Raw genomic sequence first — 23,097 nt, forward strand, 5'->3', positions numbered from 1 at the left:
CCTTAAATGTCAAAACTATTCCATCTTGAAAGATTAATTTTTTTTTTATCCTGGATCAACACCTAAATGTAATAATTCCCCATTTGGCCATAACCTATATCACTATGATTACACAGTGATGTTAGTATTTGAGGCTGGATCACAGATTATAAATAACTATATTATTATATTTCACTCTCACCCCAGACTCTGGCAGATATCATTATATGGAGACACAGTGTGGAGCTGTTCACTGCATTTAGTGCTGAAATTGTGGTACTTGCCAAGCTGTAGTTTCTCAAATGTGCCCCTGGGGGGCATCAAATACCCACTTAATGAGTGAAAAACCTGTGGAGTCACACTTTATATATAAATATTTTGATATGATCTGCAATGAACTGGTGACCTGTCCAGGTTGTGACCGCACCCTTTTACCCTATGTCTGCTGGGATTGGCTGATTTTTTTTTGCCTTAATTCCTCCAATAACAGAATTGACCAATTGTAATTATTCAGCTGAGAATAATTGTGCTTATAAAGCCCATGACATTTTTGTCATCTTCTGAACTGCAGGAATTGAAAATGTGTTGTATATATTTGTTTTTTCAAGAAAAATAGCACTTAGCATTTTAAGCACAGTTGTGTTTTTATTTTCATTAAATGGAAGGATTTACAGACTTTGAAGTGGGCAGATGTAGTCCATGTGTAATATTTATTATCACTCAGAGGCCAGTGTAAAACACGTTAATTTCACCCCAGGGATTTCTGTTTTCTTACACTTACAACATGTTTCTTCCATGTTACATCTTGCATTTAACAGAGTAAATGGGGTCGTTTCCTTGTTCAATCTGTTCTGCTAAAACTATGAAAGAAAATAACATACTGACAGATCTATGAACCAATGAGAATGTTTATTTTGATGGATATTACTGTGGCAGGGAATGGAGTTAAGCAGCCCTCTCCCCAATGTAGACTCCCAGGGCGATATCACCTACCCATTCGAAAGCTGAGGATGATAACAGGAAACGTGTTATATTAACCGTGTGGCTCTTACGAAAAAAATAAAAGCATAAAAAGTGAATTCATCTATATGGTAATGTTAAAAAAACATGGCTGTTCAATCTATAATAAATAACTACATCGATTGTGTGTTTACATATCCCAACCTACCTTCAGTTGTGGACACATCACGAATTTTTCTTGCGGGAATAACTGGTTGGGCACCACCACCACCACCGCCAGTGCCACTGCCACCGCCAATGCCACCGCCAATGCCACTGCCAGTGCTGCTACCAGGGCCAAAACCACCTGCAAAAATAGTTGATGCTCCACTTGCAATTGCAGCAGATGTGCCACCGACTGGGCCAAATGAGGGAGACTCACAGGAGCCACAGACTGTATCAACACTACTGGCCTCCTTCCACCTGTGAAGAAGAGGGCATGCAAGAAGTCCCATATCAACTCTACTGTCGCATGCACTTTGTTGTTGTTGTTGTTGTTGTTGTTGTTTTTTTAAATGACCATGTATGTCACTTGCATGTATGTGCACACTCAGACTCACCCATTGTTGTATGAACAAGCTCTATGGAGGCTATCAAGGGGATACGCAGCTAATGTTGCTCTCAGTTGGCAGGTGATATAGACCTGTTTGAATAACAGTGAGTTTGAGTTGTGTGTTTTTTTTCTCTATTATGGCATACAATAGAAAACACTAACCAACTATTTAAGTCTTGGAGATACTAACCATTCCACTGTCAACACCCTGGAACCTGAAGGCCTCCAACTGGAACTGAAGCTTGGCATCTGAAGAGCGGCCCATGAACCTGGAGGCTGAGCCTGTGAGTCTGGCATCAACCAAACACCTGCAAAAGAAGAAAAAACATAGAGTTAAACATTAGAGATATACATATTTGCACATTTTGTGATATTTATCACAGTTGTAGCATTTAAATACATTACCCATTGTTCTCAATGAAAGCATATTTGGGGTTGGAGGACACATCAGGGGAAAGAGTAGCTACACAGTGGTCCACATAAACACGAAGGGGAGCATGGAAGAATTGCTTGACAGTTGCCTCAATATTAATAATATCCCCCAGGAAGTACTGGTAGCTTGGCCTCTCATATTGCCAGTCATCTGTGCAATTAAATGATGACATAGTGATATATTTTAAATCACAGTTCCATAAAGGTAGAAATGTGCAGATGAATGGTTCCATCACTTGCCTGTCATAAGTGTCAGTGTAAAGGACAAGAACTCCTCTGCCACCTTAACTGCAGAGAATGGGATCCAGAGGGGGTCAAGGGGAAGGCTGCTCACATTGTGGTTCCTAAATGATAGATTGCAGATAAGTCATTTGTGATGTTTTTAAAGGTATTCTTTACCGGATTTAGCAGTTTAAGATGTTGCATTATTGTATTCATTTCCTTGTGTTTTACCTTGGGTAGTGGCATTCCACAAATACAGCAGCTTGACTGGTCCTCACCACAGGAGAATCACCTATATGTTGGGGATTATAGTTCATCGTGTAGGTGTAAATGAGGGAATCTCCTGTCACCTAGAAAGAGAACATTGTAGAGTCAGATAACATCACACATGTATTCCTACAGTTTGCTTAACCATTATCTCAGTGCTTACTGTCAGTGAGCCGCCACACTCATGGAGTTCAGATTGAAAAATCAACACTTGAGCAGCATTGTCCTCTGCAACAGCGGTACAGCTTCCCAGGGTGAGGTCAGCGGTATTGATGAACTGGCCAATCCCAAACATGTCCTTCTTAACTTCCACATGAACGATACTCTCTCTGCACTGGACTGCAACTGTTGCAGCAGGAACAGGATATCTCAGCTCAAAAGGCACGGCAGGTTGGGGCTCGGGCTGAACAACTTGAGGATATACCCAGGTGAGTGGTTTCTCATAGTCCTGCTTTGACTGCTGGGGTGGAGCAATCTTTTTGATGGGCTCCTGTCTCGTCGGAACTGCTGGCTTCTGGTAAGGTTTTGAGGGCTTGTAGCCGCTCCACTGAGCATCGCAGAAGCTCCCAAGCAAGGACAGTGCCATAAGGCACACTGCAGTACACTTCATGGCCATGGCTCCACAACAACAAGTGATCTGGACAGTTCACTGGGTGCTGTGAGGAACAAGGATGTGTGCAGGTACTTTTATAATATGGTGAGCCTGTTTACTCCCAGCACTACATCCCACCCCTTCAGTTGGCCACTCCCTATCAGCCATAATAAGCATACCATGCCAAACAGCATCAAAGTTGTGAATTTGAAGATATTATTTCTTATTTGTCCCTTAAGCACATGATGTGTAAATAGTCAGTGACCATGGACCAAGTTATGTTGACCGTGGGTTAGGTGTACTTGCTCTTGACATGACATGTCAAACTTAGTATGTATGCCAAAGTACATTTTGCAAAGACCTGAAAATCAATTTGACCCCAAACAGTGTCACATCAAACTAACTCAGGAAACTGAATGCCAGCAAGAAGAGATATGATTATTTCAACACTCTTAGTCACAGCATAGAGAAAAATCAAATGGCCAAAGTGAGGGATATTTTGCATTGTTGCAGAGCACTGATCCGTTTTGACTCAATGAAATCCAGCTGTGTTTTTAAGCTCCAGTGTGTGACTTTTGTGGCCAAACACTGCTAGTGTTGCTACCAGGCTTAACTTGTTCTTTAGGTGAGTTCTTTAGCCTACAGTTATTTTTCAACATTGGGCTCACCTCACTCATGTGCCATAGAACCAGGGATAATTCCTTCAGTAGTTCCCAGTCGTCTCACTTTACCAGCAAAGCTGCCTTCCTTCCTTTCTTTCTTTCTTTCTTTCTTTCTTTCTTTGGTCATACAGATTTACTTTAAAATCCACTCAAACAAGCTGTTTCTGTCATCTTTCTGACCTCTTTCATTCATTGTGTTTCTGTTTTGAATATCCCATGTTCAAATGATGTTTATACTGTAAATATCAAGCCCATACTGTATATGTTCTGGAAAAAAAGTACATTATAGACAATGTACTTTTTTTTTAAACTTTTATAGCCTTATTGTTAAATCCTTCTATTATTGTACTTCTTGGAAATGCATGTTTATTATTTATTATCTTAATGAATAAAGGACTATCTTATCTTATCTTTATGATGAGAAATAATAATTTAAAATGTCCATGCTTTAAGGATTAAGATATGCCCTTTGGGGTTTTTCCATCTCCATATGTTCTGTTTAAAGATAGTATCTATTGATGGATTATCTCAGTGAAGCTGAGTTTACTTTTTTGCATGATTTCTAATCTCTCCATTGCTCCACTACAGACCACCCAGAAACTGGAGCCTTTGATTGGCTGTTGGCAGCAAACAGGATAGGTCAACATTACCCACACCTTATAAAAGTCAGCAAATCTCCACCCTATCTTTCACAGCATCTTGTGTTCTTTTATGAATCACTCTGCTGTGAAGCCATGGCAATGAAGCTGATTTGTAGTTGTCTTCTGGCAGTGGCCCTACTTGGCTGGCTGGCTGATGCTCAATATTATCCAGGCACGAAGCCCCAGCCACCCCAGCAGCCCAAGCCACCCCAGCAGCCCTACCGGCCGCCGACATCCCCACAGAAGCCGCAGCAGGCCTACCAGCTGCCGACATCCCCACAGAAGCCGCAGCAGGCCTACCAGCGGCCAACATCCGCACAGAAGCCACAGCAGGCCTACGATCCCCTGACAACACAACAGCAATCTCAAACATCAAAAATCCCTGGAAGCCAGCAGCCTTCATCATTTCACTCCTGTGACGTGGCTGAGCAGTACAAGATACTGTGTGGGGCTCCCGCCATTTCTGCTCAAGAGTGTGAGGCTATAAACTGCTGCTTTGATGGGCGCACATGCTATTATGGCAAATCTGGTGAGTATTTATTCAGGCTTTTTAAAAACACAACTCTTCTTACTTTGATTTTTTTATTTGTATTGTTTATAATTATTGCTCTCTGACTATCTTAGTGACTCTTCAGTGCACCAAAGACGCCCAGTTCATTGTGGTGGTGGCTAGGGACGCCACCCTACCCAACCTTGACTTGGAGACAATTACTTTCCTCGGAAATGAACAAGGTTGCAATCCAGTTGGTACCTCTTCAGCGTTTGCCATCTACCAGTTCCCGGCAACTGCCTGCGGAACCGTCATTATGGTAAGGGTTACTTACACTTTTCACTATTCAATAAGATTTTATTCCTTTTTTTCAGGTAGCAATACAAATTGAAATGCTGCCATCTCATTGCAGGAGGAGCCTGGTGTTATAGTCTATGAGAACAGGATGTCCTCCTCATTTGAAGTTGCCATTGCATCCAAAGGAGCCATTACCAGAGACAGCAGCTATGAGTATGTGTTTTTCTTCGCATAAGACGAATTACTCACAACATTAAAGGTTACAATATGTGGGTTTCAGGTCTGCAAAGTTGTATCAAGCATAAATATCAAAATAAACCTCACTTAATGTCTTGTTTTAGGCTCCTTTGCCAGTGTAGATACACCGGCACCTCAGTTCAGGCTCTGGTCATAGAGGTCGGCCTGGTTCCTCCACCACCCCCAGTTGCAGCTCCTGGACCCCTGCGAGTGGAGCTCAGACTCGGCAATGGACAGTGTTTCGGCAAGGGCTGTGTGGAAGGTTTGTTTGAGGGAGCCACTATGAGCAATTAGCCTCATTAAACTGTATTTGTGTTACCAACCAAACTTTATGTTTGAGCAGAGGAGGTGGCCTACAGCTCCTATTACTTGGATAGTGATTACCCCATCACGAAGGTCCTCAGGGATCCAGTGTATGTTGAAGTCCGAATGCTGGAGAGGACTGATCCCAACCTTGTTTTGACTCTTGGAAGATGCTGGGCAACTTCTAACCCCTCCCCTCACAGTCTTCCTCAGTGGGACTTGCTTATTGATGGGTAAGCACAGGTTTTAGATTGTCTCTGAGATAGATGAGATGGTCACACATTTTAAAACTGGTAATCCACCCTCTCTCTTGCCGTAGTTGCCCCTTCCGTGATGACCGCTACCTGACCTCATTGGTGCCAGTGGGTGGCTCACCTGATGTCTTGTACCCATCACACTACAGGCGGTTTATTTTCAAGATGTTCACTTTTGTAGCCACTGGTGCCGCCAATCCCAGCAAGAAGGGAGGTGCTGAAGATGCAGGGGCTTCTTTGATTCCTCTCAAGGAACTGGTATAAGATCACTTTCTCACAAAATTTCTTAAGTTTATTGTGACTTTCTTTCTAATATATTATATCATTGACATTTTTTGCAATTTACTTGTTTTCCACCAGATTTATATACACTGTGATGCAGCTGTGTGCCAACCTTCTCTTGCAAACAATTGTGAACCACGGTGTTACAGAAAGAGTAAGTAGTATTGCTGTAAAGGTTCTCACTCACCCAGATCTTCAGTAGTTAACTACAGGCAGCTGGGCTAGACACGTTTGAAACTTGACTCAAGCTGCCTACAGCGAACTACTGGAGATCCTTCACCCCGTCTCACAGCAACTGACCACTGCTATGTTTCGTTAACAGAGAGACATGTTGCTGCATCTTTCCTGACAACTACCAGACAGGACACCACCATGGTTACCAGTCAACCGATTTACATGGCAGATACTCAGTAACAACATCCACAGAACTTTCTTTTCCTGAAATTTCTGTTCCTTACACTTCCTGGAAAGTGATTGACTTTCAAATAAATATTCAAGTTGCTAAATGTGTTGTGTGATCACATGTCTTTCAGATATACAGTACTGTGATATCAATGCCAAAAATATAAGATCAGTGCACACTATGAGAGCCTAGACATGTCAACACAGTAATATAAGGGGAACTGAGATATGGAGTGAATTTAGTGGCAGCCCATAAGCTCCCACTTTATATTATAATAGTAATAATAATAACAACTTCAAAACATTAAATAAGATGGCTTTGCCACGGCTTCTTAGTTTATTAGGCAATAAACCCATATGTTTGGTTGTTTTAAATATCATGAGCTGGCTTCTGGTAGTTATATTTAATGTAATTATGTGTGATTTAGTTTGAGTTTGTATTCAGTTATCAAATGAAAATAAATAAATAAATATTCACCTTTTCACATTCCCATTGAAAATGCATGGATGAAAGGCAGACGAGGGGCCTCCATTGTTTTAATATTATTATTAATAATAATAACAATAATAATAATAATAATAACAATAATAATAATAATAATAATAATAATAATAATAATAATTATATGTATGTATATATATATATATATATATATATATATATATATATATATATATATATTTATATATTTATATATATACATATAATTATTATTATTATTACATAATATTACTATACATATAGAGGCCTGTATGGAAAAAAAATAGTGCACATACTGAGCTGGGGTGGAGTGGCACAGTGGTTAAGACTGGTACCCTGTGTGCAAAAGACTTCATAGCTGCAAGTTCAACTCCACTCTTGGCAGGTTGTACTTAACTCCTTTGTAAGTTGCATTGGATAAAAGTGTCTGCTAAATGACATGTAATGTAATTTCCATCCATCCAAGGGGGTGTGTGGTTTTACTATACTTTCAGGGAGTGTGCCTTTATAGACTGTGTTTTTCTTTGTAGGCTAACGCTGTCACGTCACACATCATTTCCCAGAAGCCTTCGCGTTACAGTAAACTCACGTGGGAAGTTGCAACCCTCCAACGCGACCAATGAGATTAGCAAGGGACCCCGGAAGTGTGCTGTGATTGGACACCGAATACGCCAGTTTGGCTTAGTCCGAATCATCAGAGGCTGCGTTCCGAGGCCGTCAGCGTTTATTTGACCGTATATAAAGCTTCGGTGGCTTTTAACTCTCCTCCATGAGATTCAGGCCGTGCGCATATGGTCGCCTCTTCCGGCTAAGTAACATTACCGGCGACCTGCGCTTGTCAGCCAGTCCGTTGTGCCGTGTCGGAGCGTCATATAACCGCGGGTTTCCTTTACTATTCGCCCGGAAACTCACGATGCAGTCAAGTGGAATTGTAAGCAAATGTAGCGGTCGCGACGACGTGTGCTCGGGCAGAGTAGTGGAGCCTGGCCCGGAGCTTTTGAGCTACATTCCCACCATCACTGCAGATGATAGTAGTCCTCCCGTTGAAAAGAGGAGACTGGAACTTCTGTTAGAAGGCAACTGTGATGACGACTCGGAGGCTGAGTCTTTTAAAGATGGAAGAAGCGAAGATGTGGACAGAGACACGAGGAGCAAGGCGTTTGTTTGGTGCAGAGACTTTCTGTCAGGCTCGTGGAAGATTATCCGAGAGGAGGACTTTCAAATCAGCATCGTCAGGTAAATAAATGCATAAATAATGACGTTATTAAACACCACTGTCCCTTTGTCCTCTTTTTCTGTATTCGGCTTTTATGAACATCACCAAAGAGGAGGGGCAGAATTGTATCACTACTGTCAAAATAATGCCTCGTTTTATTTGAAACGGTTTGATATCAGTTCTCTTTCAGGCCATTTACCTTTATGAACATGAGAAAACTTTCCATTCAAAACATATCTTTTAGGCAGGAAATGCATAGTCTTCATCCATGTCCTTTTTCTGAAAATAATAATTAGCAGAGATGTAACACTATTCCCACTAACTCCACATAAAGCTTCAAAGCAAAATTCTACATTAATCCAATTATAGAATAATGTAACAGTTTATGTGCCAAGGTGAAAGAATGCATGTCTATAATATCTATACTTTTAAAGAAAGTGGTTTGTTGGTTTAATGTAACACACTTTTCTATCAATAGTAGGATGTGGCTCTGGTGTTGAGGTCATCTTTCCTCTCTGATGTGAAAGTAACACTAATGATCTTGTGTTGCAGTGGTGGACTGAGTAATCTGCTGTATCTGTGTAGTCTGCCTGAGCATGTGCACACTGTGGGAACGGAACCTCGTCTGGTGCTACTCAGAGTCTATGGTGCCATCCTACAGGTTGGTTTGTCCAAAAGGGAGCTTCAAGAAATTCAGTTCCTCTGTAAATGTGTGTAGCTGCACATTTTGAATTATCATATACAGGCTTGAAAAGGGATAATCTGTGGTAGAAAAGCAAAAGCATCATGATCTTGTCTTGTACAGGGAGTGGACTCTCTGGTGTTGGAGAGTGTCATGTTCTCCATCCTGGCAGAGCGATGTTTGGGGCCAAAACTATATGGCATCTTTCCTGAAGGACGCTTGGAACAGTATCTTCCGGTATGATTTACACATACACAAAGTCAGGGGTTGACCAATTCATTTTGGACTTTTGTTCTCCTCCATCTGACTTAACTTAACTTAACTTATCTTAACTTTTTGATTAACAGTTGTTGTCTGCCTCTCTGATCTTCATTTATCATTTTATCAGGAACAGAAGGTGTAAACTTATATAATTAATGAATACTAAGTTTTATTAAAATATCGGATAACCAATATCAGCCCATATCTGTCATATATTTGTCCAAAATGGATGTCATTTGTTTCACACTTTGAAATCCTCTCTCAATCATTAGATGAGAATGGCGTTGTAATCAATGTTTTTTTTTTTTGTGTGTGCTACAATTACAAATATTGCTTTTCCGTGTCATATAGAACAGTGGTGTCCAGGTGCCACTTCCGTCATGTTGGTGAAGCCCTAGCAGAAATTCTAATTTCCATGTGTCTCTGTTTTCCCAGAATACCCGCATGCGCACAGAACAACTTTCAGATCCCACCATTTCAGCTGAGATTGCCACGAAAGTGGCACATTTCCATGAAATGGTCATGCCCTTTAATAAAGAGCCAAAGTGGCTCTTTGGGACCATTGACAAGTACGAATCCTTTGATAATCCATGCTCTCTCCACTACTCTACAACAATATTGTGTGTTCTCACATTTATATATGTTTTTTTATTCTCTCCTTTTAGATACATGGATCAAGTGATAAAACTTAACTTTGTCCGGGATGCACATTTGAAAAAGTACAAGAAGCTGATGAAGATGAACCTAGTTGCTGAGCTAGAGAGCCTCCGGTAAGTTATGGGAACGAGCTTCAGAGATTAAGATAATGTTTGTGGCATGGTGTGAGTTAATGTGTGTGTATGTATGTATGTATGTGTGCATGTATGTGTGTGTATATATATATATATATACTGTATATATAATATATGTATGTGTATATATATATACGTGTGTGTGTATGTATGTATGTGTATGTATATATATGTATATGTGTGTGTGTGTATATATATATATATATATACACACACACACATATACATATATATACATACACATACATACATATATATATATATATATATATATATACATATATATATATGTATGTGTGTATATATGTGTATATATATATACAGTATATATGTATATATGTATGTATATATGTGTGTGTGTATATATGTATATATATATACAGTATATATGTATATGTGTATATATATGTGTATATATGTGTATATATATATATATGTGTGTATATACAGTATATGTGTATATATATATGTGTGTATATATGTATATGTATGTGTGTGTATGTATCGACTCATGCCGACTCATGCCTAAAACCGATTCAAAGTCTAGACAGAAACCCATTCACACCATCTAAAGTAATTACTGTGTGTTTCAGCAGAGGGCACAGTGAAAGCAGCTTGGCCTTAGATCCACTTTGAATCCATCAGTAAAAAAACGACATGGTGATGCTGTGCTGCTCTCAGAACTGCTTTCAGAACTCAAAACTAACCCGCTGTGAAAATGGAGGACGAAAGCAAACTAAACCATTCCCCTGAGCAGACAATCAAGACACCAAAGCATCTGAAAACCGTCTCATGAAAGTTCTTTATCATAGATGAGAATGCAGGGAACAAACCTGCAGACCCACCTTTTGGCTCCACTTGAGTGAAGCGGCAGATGTTAATGGGCAGGGGATGAGGAATACCTGAATATCTTTGAAGGAATAATATGTTAATAAATCTTCATTAACTTGATCTTTGCAATAAAGTGACAGCACTAGTCACTTCACCATGTGGTCCTACTTGTGCCCATGTAACATGAATGTTGTGCATGTGTGTTTTGAGAGGATTTGAACAATGTGGCTGGTAATCTGAATGTGGCGACCACAAACAACAATGGTTGAATATTAAATTAAACTGTTAATATGTGAAGTTTACAACATAATGTCCATAGAAGGTTCTCCACACAGGATCAAATGTAGGTCAGCAACTATTAGTGGGACCTGGATCATCACGTCACATTATCTCCTACCAGGACATGTTAGACACATGTCAGGAGACATTTACCTAGGTTTAATCAGCGTAAACATTTATACAAGCACACTATGTCCTCACAGCTGAATGAGATAAGACTACCAACAAAATCTATGATTAAGATAACGGCAACAGTAAAATGGACTAATATAGGTTAATGTGAAAAGATAATGTCTTGCTTGAATATGACTGAGAGTTTTAGTTGGATGAGTGTTTGTATTTTTGTGTGCACTCCAATCTCTGACCTTTGTCCCAGTCCCTCCACACACTCACCGCTGAGATCACCTCACACTCTGGCCTTGGAAGCAGCTCAGTGTTTATTGAGTTTATCTCTGAACACATTATTGTTGAGAAGCTGCATCAGTGTCACCAAAGGAAACATTGTTTGCCATGACATGGAATGTGCTGATAACTGCTGTTGCCCCTAAGAATGTTAGTCGGAGTGACATTGTTTTTTCTTTGCCCTCTCAGACTTTATCACTCCAGAAAATTCCAGGAGTTATTGGCTGCCTTCCATTATGTTTTTTGTGTTTTTTTGCTGACTTCTGACCACTGAATCTTGGCACTGAAATAGTTCTAAGTTAATATATTGTAGTTTTTTGCTTATAACGGTTCTCTTTGTAATTGTATCACATTATTATCATCAGAGAATATTGTTTACAGTCCCAACACCCTCATCTTCATCAACTGTCACCATGCCTTTTGTTTATTTGGTTTGGATCTGCCCGTGATGATGATTCCTCTTCTTCTAGTGTAATGCTGTTTGAAGTGCAGAACAACATCTCTAAAACACAATTTCATGATATTGTCTGAAAGTCATCTGATGACTTCACACAGACACTGTACTCATTGCACTTAAACACAACACTTGCCTGTTAAGAGATAAAGGAATTCTTAGACAGCAACATGAACTACAGGTGATACGCTTATCTTGCGGTTTCTTCCATGAATGGTGCACATCACAAACTACCAGGGCAAAGGTGGAACTCTTCTGAACATTGTGCATGGCAGTCTGGCTTTGCTAGCTGTAAAATAGTCTTGTATAACATCTGCATCTCATTGCCTCACTGTAGTGTTTTTGGTCCAGGACACCTTCACCTACTTCTTTATTCTGGACTGATATGCATGCATGCAACACTGACTCACTCTGATCATGTGACTCTTGTCTCTAGTGAACTGCTGGCAGCGACTCCATCACCAGTGGTGTTTTGTCACAACGACATCCAGGAAGGTAAAGAATTTGTCGCATCCTGTCTAATACTCTCTGTCTAATATTGACACAAACACACACACAAATCACACACCTTATGTGTTATCAGCAGCACTTATGATTATCATAATATTTCCGACTTGGTCATTAGTTTTTAATTATCTTTTTAATAACTATTTACATAATCCGACCACCATCTTTGTTTATTTTGATTTGTTGTGGAAGCAAAGAATAGTATCTGCCAATAGTGTTGCATTCACTGTCCTGTGGTAAATACTAAATCCCGGTTCTAAACAGTCAATCGCCAATCAGTTTCTACTCATTATCACTTTTTACATATTATACATCTATTTATTAAATGTTGCACCCTATTTTCAATAAAGCAATTAAAAAATGTTAATTGACATGACCTGATCTGACCTGGGCTTTACTCCCATTTCTGGGTTGTAGTCTGAACCGGTTAGGCATCCTCGCCCTATACTGTCACATTTGTTTGGGAGAGCCAAAGCATATAAATAGAAGCAGCTCATATTCGTATTCATCATCCTATGGGTGAAAACCAATCAGTGAAGAAGGCGTGACAGATTTAGGTTTCGAATAAACAAGTGTCTTTGAGAGCAGGGGGGTATTCCATCAAGCAGGCTAAAGTCAAAGCCAAGCTTAAATGGCCAAGTCTGGCTAATATGAGTGAGAGTTTGGTTCCATCAAAGAGGCTGAGATTAGCCCAATCCCTCGCTTTATTGATTGCCGCGGTATTGCCCTTTTTTCGGATTATGTGGCTGTAATCCTCGTATACCTCCATGAGGAGGGTTTGCTCCGCTGCGGAGAACATCTCTGCACGTTCTTTTCCCTTGCTTTTCGGCATTTTTCACAGTTTCCGCGCTCGACTAGAATGGGCTTTTTATTTTCCCTGTGGGCGTGCACAAGTTGAGGCTTAACAGGTGATGGAACGACTTGGAGCTAGATTGGGAAGGGAAGCTTAGTCAAGCTTCAAGCTTACACCTAAGTCTGGCAATTCTTAGCTACGTTGATGGAATACCCCCCAGGAGTCTGAGATGAGTTTCTGCTCATTCCAAATATTGTTTAAACCAGTCAGGAGAGTTTTCCCACGACCAACTTTGTATTGTATTCTCTCCTGGCCGTGAGTCACGATCACAGTGATGACGAAAAAGATCTTTGGTCAAAGTGTTGCCAGAGAATATGTGGCACACAATAAGATAAGATAAACCTTTATTAGTCCCATGACTTGGAACTGTGCAATGTTACAGCATCACAGATAAAAGGGAGAAGTAATGAATAGTAAACATGCATTATGAACCTTGGGTAAGGGAGAAAAGTAGGAACATTTGGAATATAAGAAAGTGAAGTAACATTTAGAGTAAACTGTGTTTTTCCCTTGAATGGGCTTATTACATACCGGATGAAGAGTATGAGGGACTGTACACTAAGATATTGCACACTTGTATGGATTAAAAGGGATTCGCATACTTCTGACAGCTGCAGGAAAGAACATGTGACACCACTCACTTTAACAACTAGACTGGTTCAGTCTGTTGCTGTTGCATTTTTCCAATACAAAGTTCTCATTCACTTAACGCATACATTGTATGTATTTTGATTTACAGATATTGTTATTACTTGTGAGTTTTCCATTCAGATATTTTGCAAATTTGAACCCAGATTTCAAAAAGACGATGTGTGTTTCCGTTGAGGTGAGCAGCAGGTGGCGCAAAAGTGCAGGTCACCGTGGAAAAATAAGATTGGACAACTGGATGAAGTTCTGTTTCCTTCCCACCGGGCTGGTCGCGCTAAGTTGAGAAATGTGGTATTTTCCTCATCCTTCCTCAGCCATCCAGTGCAGATGCTAGAAGTTAATGTTCATCCATCCATCCATCATCCATCATCCATCATCCATCATCCATCATCCATCATCCATCCATCCATCATTTTATCACGGCTTTATCCTCCACAGGAGGGTCGTGGGGGGTGTTGTGCCAATCGCGGTACACCCTGGTCAGTTCACCAGTCCATCGCAGGAAATTCTACCATTTAATCACATTCACACCTACCGTCAATTTAGAGTGTCCAATTTACCTAATCTCCATATTGCATGTTTTTGGACTGTGGAAGGAAGCCGGAGAACCTGGAGAACATCCACGCACACACGAGGAGAGCATGCAAACTCGAACCCAGGTCTGCTAGGCAAGAGTGCTAACCATTACACCAGCCGTGTGGCCCGGTGTCATTCATATGGTCTCTAAATGTTGTGCTTTTTGTTTGCTGAATCTGTTTTAATAGCATTGAATTGCATTCACCTTTTATCAGTACGTCTTTTTTCATTTCATTTGACGCAATGATTTATGTCCAATAAATTGATACACATGGACATACATCGTGGTGTGAAATGATATATAATTTATATTATTAAAATGGTACAAGTAGTGCTCAATCATGTGTCAGCTGCTGTATGGATGTAGGAGAAACACTGCAAGGAGTTGATAAACATCAGTTGTTTGATAAACTTCAGTTTATTTACACACACGATGTTCTCACCAACCACACTCACCTTGTCTGAATAGTATAGATCCGTGTTAATGTAACAGATAAACCACATTTCTTGTTTGTTTAGCTGAATCCTTCTCTGGTTTAAAAATAGTGTGAGTAAAGTGGATGACGGTGGTTGTTTTTTTCCATGCAGGTAACATTCTTATACTGGACAACAAGGACCAACCCTCAACCGACCTCATGCTGATAGACTTTGAGTACAGCAGCTACAATTACAGGTAACGTGTGAACTCGTACTCGTGCATTTGATCATTCATGGTTAGGTTATTGTCATTTTTGGGGGCTACAGTGTTGCTGTTTATTCATGAATTGGTATATTTCCTACAGGGGTTTTGACTTTGGGAACCATTTCTGTGAGTGGATGTATAATTACACCTATGACCAATGGCCTTTCTACAAAGCCACTCCAGAGAACTACCCCACCAGAGAGCAGCAGGTCAGTTTGAAGAAGTATTTGAACTGTGGTAGCTTAATGTTTTGGCCTCACATCGCCATCTAGTGGTGAAAGTTTGTAATACAAGTTTAATTTGACCGGGACATCACCAAACACCACATGACCCGCATTTCTCTCCTACTTCCCTGGCAAAGCCACCATTTTTACATCAGTGTGTGAAAGTGATGTGACTTCTGTCTTGTTTTTCTTTCTCTTTGCAGCTTCATTTTATCAGAAATTATTTGGCAGAACAAAGGAAACACTCTGACATTCCCACGGACCAGACGCAGATCGAAGAGGACATGATCATCGAAGCAAACCGGTAATAATTTACTTTGAAGCACACGTGACGGATCAACGTTGTGATATTAGCAGTTTTGAAATAGAAAAGCAGTTTTAAAGTCTGATTTGGTGAGACGACGCTCAGGACCTGTGAAGCACAATACAAACACTATACCAAACATCTCACTTTAACAGACTTTTAACTTGTGAAACACAGCCAGACTTTTATTTTGAAATATTCAGTGGAAAGGAAATGCATCGGTAAAGTTAAAGCTGAAATTATTATTATTTTTTTTAATTTTTACAGCATTTTAACTTTTTAAAAGGTTGAGTGATTATTATTTCTTGATTCTTCAAAAACCAAAAACGTTGCCCACCTCTGCTTTAGAGCTTTAGTCTGAATCAGTGGAATCAAACATTTCTTAGCAGAAAAAGACCAAGAACCATGTCTGTGTCGTGTTTATTTTTTATGATAATATTGACTTGTTTGTTGGATGGATTGTAACTGTAGGTATGCACTGGCTTCACACTTTCTCTGGGGCCTGTGGTCCATCATTCAAGCCAAGATATCCAAGATTGAGTTTGGATACATGGTGAGGATAATACACTTCATTTAAATGTCACACCTTTATATTCATATATATAAGTTCGGGTTAATCTGTGTCTTGTTAACATGTCGTTTTTCTTGCAGGACTACGCTCAGTGTCGTTTCGATGCATACTTCAAACAAAAAAAGCTCTTTTCCTGAATTCCATCATGTGAAGACGTTTTCCTCTTCTTAATCATGTCATGCGTTTATGAACCTCTGGCCCTATGCAGCTCTGGTTATGACAAGTAATTTAACACTTCAATGCCACGCACGTGGAAAAAAACAGTTGAATGAAGTACGTGCCTACGCCCGTAGAGAACTCACAAGCTCTACAGCTCTGAATGTTATTATTTATAATTGAAGAGGGACTGAAACTTTTATTTCATTTTGTTTTTATCACATTTGTTTTTAAAAGTTGCACTTGAAGTTCTAGGACCATTATTTAGCTGAGGGACGAACAATCGCGGTCAACAGCATTCGTGTTCTTTTCTCTTTTTTTTTTCCACAATCATACTGTAACAGTAACAATAGTAACTCGCTGCTTTTTGTGTTTGTTGTCATTCTACCTCGCTCTGTATTCAGTTAGGGATTCCAGAAGGGCTGGTATTTACAGTCATCCTCTGTAACAAGTATTTCTTTTATGAAATGTGTGAAATATGCTTTAAAGTTAAGTTTAGAAACTTAATCAAAACAGGGCTATTACTGTGTAGTAAACAAATCTCTTCTTCTAACAATTAAAACAGTAAATAAGTGTCAGACATTTAAACTGATTATAATTGATATGGATCCGCCTCTTTAGATATATGAAAATGATTACCTGTAAAATTCCGCTGGGTTTTAAAAATAATTTTAAAAGAAAATCCGGTGGTTTAGTTCTTTGGAATATTAATATCCGGTGAATTAAACTGTCCATTGGGCACATTTCTATGTTATGTAACCACTTTAAACAAGATTGCCTAAAATAGAGGCAACAGTTATTGAAAACTGTTTTGGAAAAATCACATCACATTTAACCTGAATGTGAAGTGAATTCCTCATCCATTCATACCGTCCTGCCATGAATGTATTTTGATTAACATGTAGCTGCGTCGTTTTATTTTACTAAAAAGATGTTTGAGTATAACTTCTGTTTTTTGTCCGAGTAGATTTTCACTCTTGTTAAAGTTCTGCTTCTGTTGGTCCTGCTTGCACAACAACAACTTATCATTTAAAAGCAAATAAAAACCAGTGGTTAGAACGTGATGGTGTGTCTGTTTATCGTTGAATCCTCTTCAAACATATTCAAAACAAACCTTTGTCAGACATGAAGCAACACTCATGTTACTGTCGTGAACTTGAATACCCCATGATGACGTGCAGAGAGAGTGAGGGCAGCCATGTTGGAATTCCATGTGCCAAGAATAAACCAGCAGAGAGAGAGAGAGAGGGGGAGAAAGAGAGGTGCACTGCTCAGAGAAGGTAGAGAAGATACCTAAATTTAACTGGATCCGCTGCAGGAATTTTTACATGGAACTTGTATATTCACCAGGCCTTTTATTTATGATGCTGTTTCACTTGGCATGTGATCTTAGATCTTAGCTGACAGCTGCTCTGCTGCTTGTGTTGTGGACGGTCATGTGACTTGGCGAAAGGAGGGTGAGACGAACCAGACGGACATGGACTAAACTGGCCTTTCTGTCCACAGTGTTTTGAGTATTGCTTTTTTATGGAAGAATCACACAGTAGTAATGTGCATAGACATTTGAAAATAAAATCATCAGGGACAGACTATGTCAAATATTATTTATCTAAGTTAACTCACTTTTTTCCCTCAGGAACTTTATAAAAGTGTACTCCAACTTTTTTCAGTCACATTTTAGTTTTCTTGTGTTTAATATTTATTTTATTGAACATAGTTTATAAGTTATCTCAGAGTTAAGCAATGTGTGTATTGTTTGTTGTCATTAAAGTGCTATATTGTATAAATGTGCAGGGAAAGAAATCTATAAGCCCACATTTGTTCACCTCTAATCCAACCAGTGTGTCAGTGACATGAATCCTTTCAGACAGTATTTAATGGTGCTCTTTGAGTGGCTGAGCTCATGGCTGAAATATGGTCTAACACGTCTGTGGAGAGATGTTTCAAGTGTGAACGCCAAGAGGCGATCGTCCAGTGCAGATGCAGAGGAGTGGGAAACTGACGTGGCACTCCGCACATATCGCTGCGGAGATGGAGGGGAAACCATGGTTACGGTCCAGACCTGTACACACACTTTCCACGTGAGTAAAAAGCAAAACACATGAATTAAAGGCCCAGTGTGTGAGAATTAATAACACATAATGGTGAGACTGTGTAACAGTGGACTCCTCCACTCACTCCTCCCTTTCCCCACGTGTGTCAGAGAAGTAGAATGGCCTGAATGATGTTGTTCATTGTTTTCAATGGAAACTTGTGTTCAGGCTGCTGTAGACACATGGTGGCGCAAGATGGCGGCCTCTGTAAAGCAAGGCCCTTGTCTAAAGTCCATGTGAAAAGCCTATTCTAATGCTTTAATTAATTAATTTTAAACATATACACAAATACTTGTAAGTGGTATCTTCAATGTCTTCCAATAAACAGTCTTAGTGTTACATACTGGACCTTTAAAGATGTTCAAATTGGTAAAAAATAAATAAAAAATAAACCAAGGCCACAAAAAGTGACTGAGATCATGGATTTTTAAGGTGGACCTTGAAAGACTTTCAGAGTGCAGCGATTACTTCAGGGCTTTGTCCCAGTCCAAAATGAGAGAGACCTCCGAGAGTTTCATCCACCTGGACCATGTGTCCTCCTCTGTCTTCTACAATATCCTTGAGTTCTCCTTCCACAATAAGTTCAAAGTCCCAAAGGAGGAGTTGGACACACACATCCAGGTATACACACATTCCTCACCCCCTTTCAGACCTGGTTTAAACGTCCACATCCTCAGTCATCTGATCAAGGCCAGACTGTGTCAAGTTCAGGTCTAAACACTCCCAAAACATGAGATGTGATCACAAAAACCACATCCAGAGCTGGTTTGAATAAAGGGTGGGGACCCCAAATCCAAGCATGTGGTCACAGAAGAAGCATCCAGGACCTATTTTAACGCCATGACGATCAGATCACTGAGGACAGATGTTCATACCAGGTCCAAATGGAGTCTTTGTCCAACCTACCACCTCTTTCTTCCTGTGTGACTGTGGAGGTGGGCAGCTATCTCCTCACAGTGGCCTTCCTCTCAAAGTGTCTGTCCGTACTGGCAGATGAACTCAGGCCAGATAACTGTTTGTCTTACCTGAGTCTGGCTCAGGAGATCTGCTGTGCAGAGCTGAAGATGACCGTGTTGACTTACCTGAGTAGAAACATGATGGAGCTGTCACTCCTCACCAGGTATGCAGTATTTAACAGTGTGATTATGAAGCTTAAGTTCCTCCATTTTCCTATTCTGGTAAAGCCATGGACTTGTCATTAAAATTCAGGCAACTGAAGGACGAGGAAAAGGATGAGGTCATCAAACTGAGGACTCAAGGAGAGCGACATCTCTGCAGCGTCAGGAAGGAGAACCTAACGACTTGGAGTGACCCAGAGACGGAACGTGCACGACATGTTTTCATCCTAAAAGAAGGAGAGGGCGGTGAAAGCTGGTGTCCGGTCACAGAGCTTCCTTTCAGAGCGGATAAGTGGTGTTTCACTGCAGTGGTTCTGTATAACTACCTGTACATCATAGGAGGCTACAGGCAGCGTGTGAGGAGAGGCTGGGAGTTCAAGATGGCTTCCTTCAGGTACAATCCCACAACTCATATGTGGGTCTCCACAGCTCCTCTGATCAAGGTAAGCGTCTCACACCCATCCTCACATCCACTGGTTCCTTATTTAGTTAGCGTTATCATCATCATCATCATCATCATCATCGTCTCTTTCCTTTTCTTTAACTTATTACTGAGGGCCTTGATGTGCACGGAAACTCCCCAAATCAACCGAACTGACTGATTTCAAGAGCGATCCGATGACTTTTGCAGGAATTGTACTTACAAACACATTTTGTGTTCCCACTAGCCTCACAGCAGGCTTCTGCCCAGACAGACACCACCCTGGCCAGTCGTTGTGCCACCTCCTGGCAACAAGAAGTACACCTTCAGTGATAAACATTGTTTCATTTGCTTTCAGGGTGTGGTCTACATTTGCTCTACTCTGAAATCATTCTCAATAGACTCTCTATCGTCTCACATGACCTTTGTATGTATTTGTGTATATACATACATAATAAACATTTCTGACCATTTTAACTTCCATTTCTTTAACAGCTAGCGATTTTTTGAAGGTACATAATGGTTTGGTAAATTCGCTTCACTTCACTTCTGAAGGTTTTTGTGTTTTCAGTCAAACTCCGACCTTATTTTACCAGCTCACTGTCGCTGTAAATGTCACCACATGACATATACTGACAAACAGAGGCTTTGAGAGGCTTCATCAGCATTACATGTCGCATGATGTGAACCCCTTTGGAAATGTTTTGAATGTAGAGAGAGTCGGACATGTGTTTATATTTAACACTTTGGCGATGTGTTGCCTCCACAGAAGAGAAGACACTTCAGTGCAGTGGCATGTGACGGCTGTGTTTACGCTGTGGGAGGCTGGTACTTGGACTCTCTGGTGAGTCCAGACTCCTGCACGGCTCTCTACACAGCTGTGGAATGCTATGATCCCTGGCAGGACACATGGAGGTCTGAGTCCTGAACCAGAAATATGAAGGAAAACATTTTTTGGCCCTTCAGAAAACCGTTGTGTTGTTGTGACTGTTTGTAATCCCTGTCTCAGATTTGTCTCCTCACTGCCACTCACTGACTTCCAGTTTAGCGTGTCATTGTCCCATGATGTGCCTCTTCTTACTTGCCTTGGACACTGTGTGTATGTGTTGGGAAGCATCCAGAGGACGGGAGAGAAACTGCTGCTACAGTACGACACGAGGCAAGGTGAAGTCCGTTAGGGCAGCCCATACTCGGGTCCATTTGATATTGAGTTTTAAAAGCTTTCAGATTTGTTTTGCAATATAATTCACATTTGAAAACTTCAATATTCTCCTTCAACTTTTATTTTTCATTCATTTTTTACCACTTTATCCTGCACACGAGGGTCGCAGTGAGCTGGAGCCAATCCCAGCTGACGTGGGGTGAAAGGCAGGGTACACGCTGCTCATGTAGAGTTTCCAATGAACCAAATCTGTGTATTTCTGGACTGTGGGGGGAAATCGTGGAGCACATGAGGAGAACATGCAAACTCCACAAAGAAAGGCCATCAGTCAAACCGGGATTTAAACCAGCAACCTACTTGCTGGGCCAACATTGCTCTTAATTGGTGAATGTAGCCTTCACTTCATCTATATTTCATCTATATGTATGCACTGTACCTTTACCATTGTTAAACAATTTTGAAGAGTTATAATTTTAAATCTCAAAACTTGTTGCAAGAAATTCCAAAGGCTTTTCAAATTCAACTTGTCTCCTAGTTGTCTTCTCTGTCTCCTAGTTATCTTCTCTGTCTCCTAGTTGTCTTCTCTGTCTCCTAGTTGCCTTCTCTGTCTCCTAGTTGTCTTCTCTGTCTCCTAGTTATCTTCTCTGTCTCCTAGTTGTCTTCTCTGTCTCCTAGTTGTCTTCTCTGTTTCCTTGACCTCACTCCACGGACTTCAGTATCTCGTGTGTGTTCTGTGTGACAGACTCGTGGTCTGAACTGCTGCCCACGCTGACCAGAGCAGACACGGACCTGCCTACTCTTTACTTCCTGTGTGCCACAGACGAGCTGCTTGTGATCGGTGGAAACGCCTCAGAGAATGTCGTGACATCATTCTGCGTGCAGTCACACAAGTGGGGACAGGTAAGAATTCACCACAGAGACTTAACGAGACAAGAAGTGAGTTTTAAAAAAAGAGAGTCATGTGCATGTGCATGTGAAGGTCAAAGGTCATACATCTTTATTGTTTTTACTCCCAATTGTTTTGTCCATTTTGTCCAGGTGCATTGGGCTGAGAAAGTGGCATTTGCAGGACAGGGGACAGTTGCAGACAACAAAGTCCTGATTCCAAGTGTCGAGCACAACACAGTCGCTGAGATCGACCTCCAAACTCTGTCCCTCCGAGCTTTTCCTCCTCTGCCAGTCTCCGTCCGCTACGAAGCGACCTTTCATCTGCACTTCTGATCCTCTTCTTCTTAGCTTCTCTGCTACACTGTGCATAAGTGTGATTATTGGGGCTGAATTACTACGACTACTGAACATGTGGTGATTTCTTTTGTTGCTGATGTTATTATACTGACTGCTGTGTGTTTTTGAACAGTGGGAGAACATGCAGGCACTACTCAGAACAATGTAACATTATTTTTGTATGCGTCACGATTTACCTGAATCAGGTAATGAATTCATAATACACAATTATAATCTTTTCTTTCTTGCACAAGAGCTTCTACTCTCTATGATACACATGGGCGACATTGGTCTGCCCTGCAAACCAGTTTTATCCGGCCCGCTGCGTCCTCACGATTCACCTTACGCTGACTCTCTTGCTCGGCTCAGGTGACAGATCGAAGTCGTGATATTAGCAGGTGTGATGACAGAATCAGAGCTAAGATGAGAAACAGCCACAGAAACAGAGAAGTTGCACAGTAGCGCAGACTTTTTGAAACAGTCACAGAAAGGAGTGAGATTACATGTCACAACAAAAAATAAAAGTTGTATTTTTACATTTAAATGTAA

At 40.6% G+C, this 23,097-nt stretch overlaps 4 protein-coding genes across 9 annotated transcripts; 3 read left to right on the top strand and 1 right to left on the bottom strand.

The window, feature by feature from the left end:
• Nucleotides 1–711: 711 nt before the first annotated feature.
• Nucleotides 712–3,891, bottom strand: LOC131469977 (zona pellucida sperm-binding protein 3-like). The gene is made up of 8 exons (XM_058645460.1): nt 2,616–3,891; nt 2,417–2,535; nt 2,204–2,307; nt 1,937–2,114; nt 1,722–1,839; nt 1,539–1,621; nt 1,148–1,401; nt 712–983 (listed from the first exon to the last, which is right to left on the bottom strand). The coding sequence occupies exons 1-8, from the start codon at nt 3,066–3,068 to the stop codon at nt 925–927; spliced, it is 1,368 nt and encodes a 455-aa protein (XP_058501443.1). The 5' UTR covers nt 3,069–3,891; the 3' UTR covers nt 712–924.
• Nucleotides 3,892–4,440: 549 nt separating this feature from the next.
• Nucleotides 4,441–6,671, top strand: LOC131469980 (zona pellucida sperm-binding protein 4-like). Its single transcript, XM_058645463.1, has 8 exons — nt 4,441–4,876; nt 4,972–5,156; nt 5,250–5,347; nt 5,476–5,633; nt 5,715–5,907; nt 5,994–6,186; nt 6,289–6,364; nt 6,533–6,671. The coding sequence occupies exons 1-8, from the start codon at nt 4,441–4,443 to the stop codon at nt 6,622–6,624; spliced, it is 1,431 nt and encodes a 476-aa protein (XP_058501446.1). The 3' UTR covers nt 6,625–6,671.
• A 1,109-nt stretch (nt 6,672–7,780) lies between these two features.
• chkb (choline kinase beta) lies at nt 7,781–17,594 on the top strand. 4 transcript variants are annotated; one of them, XM_058645456.1, is made up of 12 exons: nt 7,783–8,329; nt 8,862–8,970; nt 9,115–9,228; nt 9,688–9,821; nt 9,918–10,022; nt 12,446–12,504; nt 14,614–14,676; nt 15,182–15,266; nt 15,376–15,484; nt 15,703–15,803; nt 16,275–16,356; nt 16,455–17,594. In XM_058645456.1, the coding sequence occupies exons 1-12, from the start codon at nt 7,863–7,865 to the stop codon at nt 16,509–16,511; spliced, it is 1,485 nt and encodes a 494-aa protein (XP_058501439.1). In that variant the 5' UTR covers nt 7,783–7,862; the 3' UTR covers nt 16,512–17,594. The 4 variants fall into 4 exon arrangements, with proteins under 4 accessions (XP_058501441.1, XP_058501442.1, XP_058501439.1 ...); XM_058645457.1 differs by lacking the exon at nt 14,614–14,676 and having other exon boundaries at nt 7,784–8,329; XM_058645459.1 differs by lacking the exons at nt 15,703–15,803; nt 16,275–16,356; nt 16,455–17,594 and adding an exon at nt 14,456–14,496 and having other exon boundaries at nt 7,782–8,329.
• Nucleotides 17,595–17,658: 64 nt separating this feature from the next.
• On the top strand, nt 17,659–22,656 carry LOC131469975 (actin-binding protein IPP). 3 transcript variants are annotated; one of them, XM_058645452.1, is made up of 8 exons: nt 17,659–18,611; nt 19,056–19,244; nt 19,559–19,743; nt 19,833–20,184; nt 20,932–21,077; nt 21,172–21,326; nt 22,067–22,224; nt 22,363–22,656. In XM_058645452.1, exons 1-8 carry the CDS (start codon nt 18,384–18,386, stop codon nt 22,543–22,545), a joined length of 1,596 nt encoding a protein of 531 aa, XP_058501435.1. In that variant the 5' UTR covers nt 17,659–18,383; the 3' UTR covers nt 22,546–22,656. The 3 variants fall into 3 exon arrangements, with proteins under 3 accessions (XP_058501435.1, XP_058501436.1, XP_058501438.1); XM_058645453.1 differs by having other exon boundaries at nt 20,935–21,077; XM_058645455.1 differs by lacking the exon at nt 22,363–22,656 and adding an exon at nt 21,494–21,708 and having other exon boundaries at nt 22,067–22,153.
• The last annotated feature ends 441 nt before the right edge of the window (nt 22,657–23,097 follow it).

This window comes from Solea solea, chromosome 12 (genome assembly GCF_958295425.1).
Source record: "Solea solea chromosome 12, fSolSol10.1, whole genome shotgun sequence".
Lineage (NCBI taxonomy): Eukaryota > Metazoa > Chordata > Actinopteri > Pleuronectiformes > Soleidae > Solea > Solea solea.

Excerpts from the sequence above, each read along its gene's own strand:
- chkb (XM_058645456.1), top strand. The coding sequence starts at position 7,863 with ATGAGATTCAGGCCGTGCGCATATGGTCGCCTCTTCCGGCTAAGTAAC. Across the intron at positions 8,971-9,114 it reads TCTATGGTGCCATCCTACAG|GGAGTGGACTCTCTGGTGTT; the intron begins GTTGGTTTGTCC and ends TGTCTTGTACAG. Across the intron at positions 15,485-15,702 it reads ACCCCACCAGAGAGCAGCAG|CTTCATTTTATCAGAAATTA; the intron begins GTCAGTTTGAAG and ends TTCTCTTTGCAG.
- LOC131469975 (XM_058645452.1), top strand. The coding sequence starts at position 18,384 with ATGAATCCTTTCAGACAGTATTTAATGGTGCTCTTTGAGTGGCTGAGC. Across the intron at positions 18,612-19,055 it reads CCTGTACACACACTTTCCAC|GTGGACCTTGAAAGACTTTC; the intron begins GTGAGTAAAAAG and ends TGGATTTTTAAG. Across the intron at positions 20,185-20,931 it reads CCACAGCTCCTCTGATCAAG|AAGAGAAGACACTTCAGTGC; the intron begins GTAAGCGTCTCA and ends TTGCCTCCACAG.
- LOC131469980 (XM_058645463.1), top strand. The coding sequence starts at position 4,441 with ATGGCAATGAAGCTGATTTGTAGTTGTCTTCTGGCAGTGGCCCTACTT. Across the intron at positions 4,877-4,971 it reads ATGCTATTATGGCAAATCTG|TGACTCTTCAGTGCACCAAA; the intron begins GTGAGTATTTAT and ends TGACTATCTTAG. Across the intron at positions 5,634-5,714 it reads CGGCAAGGGCTGTGTGGAAG|AGGAGGTGGCCTACAGCTCC; the intron begins GTTTGTTTGAGG and ends ATGTTTGAGCAG.
- LOC131469977 (XM_058645460.1), bottom strand. The coding sequence starts at position 3,068 with ATGGCCATGAAGTGTACTGCAGTGTGCCTTATGGCACTGTCCTTGCTT. Across the intron at positions 2,308-2,416 it reads GTGGAATGCCACTACCCAAG|GAACCACAATGTGAGCAGCC; the intron begins GTAAAACACAAG and ends TCTATCATTTAG. Across the intron at positions 984-1,147 it reads TGATGTGTCCACAACTGAAG|CTTTCGAATGGGTAGGTGAT; the intron begins GTAGGTTGGGAT and ends TATCATCCTCAG.